Source organism: Bidens hawaiensis, unplaced genomic scaffold (assembly GCF_021521415.1).
Source record: "Bidens hawaiensis isolate Kalapana, Puna unplaced genomic scaffold, B.hawaiensis_p1.1 tig00033892_1, whole genome shotgun sequence".
Taxonomy (NCBI): domain Eukaryota; kingdom Viridiplantae; phylum Streptophyta; class Magnoliopsida; order Asterales; family Asteraceae; genus Bidens; species Bidens hawaiensis.
Genome location: NW_027495846.1, coordinates 120543 through 124599, shown reverse-complemented (window position 1 = coordinate 124599; position 4057 = coordinate 120543). Strand labels below are relative to the sequence as shown.

The 4057-nt window shown below is 34.4% G+C and overlaps 1 protein-coding gene across 1 annotated transcript; it reads right to left on the bottom strand.

The window, feature by feature from the left end:
* On the bottom strand, positions 1-2621 carry LOC143585576 (uncharacterized). The gene is made up of 5 exons (XM_077067335.1): positions 2490-2621; positions 1305-1549; positions 972-1183; positions 572-839; positions 1-291 (listed from the first exon to the last, which is right to left on the bottom strand). Exons 2-5 carry the CDS (start codon positions 1545-1547, stop codon positions 1-3), a joined length of 1014 nt encoding a protein of 337 aa, XP_076923450.1. The 5' UTR covers positions 1548-1549; positions 2490-2621.
* Between the last annotated feature and the right edge of the window lie 1436 nt (positions 2622-4057).

Below are 4057 nucleotides of genomic sequence, written 5' to 3'. Positions count from 1 at the left end.
TCATCCAACCAAAAGTGTCCTAAAGATATCTTCACATAAACCGCCATCAAAAGCTAAGAAATGCCCTTTTCCTGGAACCTCATGATACCGAACAAAAGGAAGCTTTTCAGAAAAAAACCAATTTATTTTATACGGTATGACTTTATCTTCATAGCCCTGCCAAATATGAGCAGCACCGTTGTTGTCGGGCCAAGGATTACTTATATCCAACGGGTCAAACTCCCATTTTCCATAACCGGCCATTATGTCACGATACAGAGATTCATGAACTCCTTGCTGACGTGTTTTGTCCTAATGAATATCATCACAAGAGAAAATTTTGAATTGATTGGGCAACTGTTTGATATAAAAACGATAGGAGTTGACTAACTTTGATATGAATACTGCAAGAATATTCATGAAGAAATGATTTCTAATACAATGGAGCGAACGGGTTTCAGAGTAACCATCTACACCTTAAAAGGATAGATATTTGCGCCTAAAACTTTCCGCATTATATGTTCTAAATTTGTTATAATTAACTATGATGTTCTAAACTTGTAAAAAGAATCAAATAGTGATTATTATTTACCGGAATATCGTCTGAATTTGGTGGCAAACTCTTTAAGTACTCCAAATCTGATTGGGAAAATATATCCAATTTTCCGGCCATCATACTTAATGATGGAAACAGGTTTTGATTCATCCACCAGTGAAACAACCACGGGGCATAATGCGCCACACGAAACGACCACCTGTCTTGAGAAAGCAGTAGCTTAAAGCATTCTTCAGCCATGTCAGCAGGCAAACATGGCCACCAGTAATACACAAACGGAACCACAAGTGAAGCCCCCGACAACCTTCAATCACATTTTAAAAGAAATTAACAACATATATTGTTGACACAATATAAAATAAAACAAAATAAAAAAAATAAAAAATAAAAAAAAAAACAGGAGAAATATGCAGTTAGAAATTATTTCATATCATGCCTGTGTGGTATGTAATAAAGGCAACTCCAAACAGCATATGCACCCATTGATAATCCAATTACATAGAACTTGGGACCAACATGCAATTTATCGGCTAATTCTTGAATATCAAATGCTTCACTTTTAACCGTGCGTTTTGGATGTGGGTCGCTCTCTCCATAACCTGCTCTGTCAAATGAGAGAAAGTAAATCTGCAGCTCCTCAATAAGTTCCTGTCATAACCAAATGGCATTTTAGACATTTCAAACAGTAACAATCTTATAAAAAAAGTATAAAAAATGTATGGAAAATATTAATATAAATATTAATAATAAATAATATAGTTCGTGATACCTGGGAAAGAGGTAGTTTCAAGTCCTTACAGGTATCAAAGCCATGAACAACAATAACCTTATACTTCGCCTCGTCTTTAGAGACACCCCACTCTCTGTATGACAAATGTCTTCCATCATTAAGCTGGACTCGCGGTGAAGTTATAGGTGGGCCGCCCGATGATCCACATATTCTAGGTGACGGTGGTTTGATCCGCGTATACGCCCATCCAAGAAAACCGCCTACCGATATCTTTACACTCATTACTAAAAGGAAAAACACAATAATCAGCTAACCAGTAAAAATCCCTCCTAGGCACCGATTAGTTGCTAGTTGGTACCCCACCAACTAGTCGTCAATTAATCGCTATGTGTTCAAAATCGGTCAAAATTGATACGTATGTATATTTGAAAAATTACATATATATTCCAATTCGATTAATTGCTAGTCCCTATCCCTATTGTGGAATTTTCTGCAAAACGAATTATCATGGATTTCTGAGAGTCGTGATCACACTTTCATATCAAAACTATTTGTGGTTCACAAATGATTTGATCGGATAAAACTCAGAACTGAGAACAAGAATCAAGTATGATAATTGTTACAGCTTTTATATGAACCAGAATGATAATCGTATGATCAGGTAACCAATATGATTATAAATTATAATAAGATCAAATAAATCTGCATCCCGCATCCGACTTATTTAGATTCACATTCCAATTAACTTGATCAACAATAATCCCCAGTTACACCAAAATCACTAGCATACCCTACCACCCTACTAGCGCCTAGCGAATTCTACAAGACTGCTAACCAGTTATTTAACTACTTTTATAGGGATTTAACAGATAAACTAATCAAAAGTGGATATATATTATAATAATATAATATTAATGGCCCATAGGTTCATTAAACTTTCAGGTAGCTACTAAAAGCAGATCTATTAGAGTATAGAATAGAGTTTAGGGGTTTATATCGAATTTGTTAATAACAAATTAATGCAACTTGGAATTGTTCTAGATCCGATCAATGAGCTAAAAACAACTGGATCAGCTATGCAGATCATTTAACAAACAACACAATACTTCAAAACATGAACCCTAAGTCGTTGGATCTGGTAATTAATTAAGCATTATGAGAAAATTAAGTTAAAAATGAATCAATTTGGGAAGAAGATAGGATCGAAATCACTGGAAAACTTACTGAAAGAAAGTCAAAGTGCTGGTGCTTGTAGTCAACAGTGAAGCTAATATTATTTTATGGAGAAATGGCATGTGATTGAAATTATTTTTCAAATTCGCACGTGACAGTGACGGAGATGGTCGGCTTGTCTCCGGCGGGAAACCGTTAACGTGACGGTGAGGGTGTGTTTGAGATTGCTCATTTTTAACTTAAATGATTTTTTTTGTTTTGTTTAAAAGAATTTATTAACTTATAAATATTTAAAAAAAATTAAAAATGTTTGGATTAGCTTAAGCTACCCGTAGTGAGGCTACAAATTTGAGGGCTTTGAGGCGACAAGGGGGCTACAACACCGCCTCTGGACGAATTTTGGGTGAATTTGGAGGGGGCGACGACTGTTTATCGCCATTTCTTCCTTTTCCATTTGTTATTATTATATTCACATGTCTCTTACATATATATATATATATATATCTTCGTCTATAATAAAGGAAGAACAATTTTGAACACTTGTAATTCACATAGAGCATTTTGACACGTGTCAGCCATAGAGGTTGTGTGGCTTATGTGTCATGCATACAAGCTTTTCACATCTACCATCATTTTTAAAGAATCTTCCTTTGAAAGCTTTAGAAAAAAAAACATGTCCTGCTTTATATTCTCTTTCTCTCTCTCTTTCTTTCAATTTCAAATTTTAAATTCAGATCTGATTAATCCTTCTCACGGTATTTTCTTCTTCCAAAACCCTAACCTACCATCTTCTCTCTTCTAAACAATCCCGTTTTCTTCATCCTCAGGCTCGAAATTAGTCGTCGGTTGCATCTGCTTCTTACTCGACCACAGTTATTTTGTAACCTGACCTACCATCCTGCTTTTCCATGGATTTCTAACCCTAAAATTTAAGCCTTAATCTTGATTGTTAAGCCATTGATAAACATTCAACAGATTTGTTGTTTCAGTTGATTTCTTCACTGAATCGAAAATCAAACTGGATTCGCACACCTGTGTTCGATTTGAGAAGGTTTGTTCTAAACCCTATATCGATATCTTTAGATATCTTTTTGTGATACTTTAATTTGTTAATAATATATTTATAATTTAAATAAAGCAAAAATACAAACCCTAAATTAGTTTCTTACCATACCTATGTGTTATTTAAATTATAATAATTTGATTTTTTTTGTTTTGTAGGGCGATGAATTAAGATCGAGTTTGAAGTTGATTTGTGAGAAACTTTTTCAGAAACTTAGGGCTGTGTAACGGTTCAGAACCGCGAGAACTGAACCGGAACCGAAAATGAGTGAAAAATAGAACCGGAACCTATTATAGTAAACCGGTTCGGTTCCAGAACCGCTAAAGCCGGTTATCGCTAAACGGTTTTGGCTATAACCGGTTCTATCATTTATTTATCAAATGAGTTATGCAAACTTTGCAAATTGCAAAACAAGTTTATAAAATTGTATGTCTTCTTTCACGGTAAAACTAATTTAGATTACAACATGAACATCCGTTATTAAAACCTAAGTGTTGAGGAAGATCATATCATTTTATATTAAATTACCTTGATAGCTTAAATCAAAATTAATCAT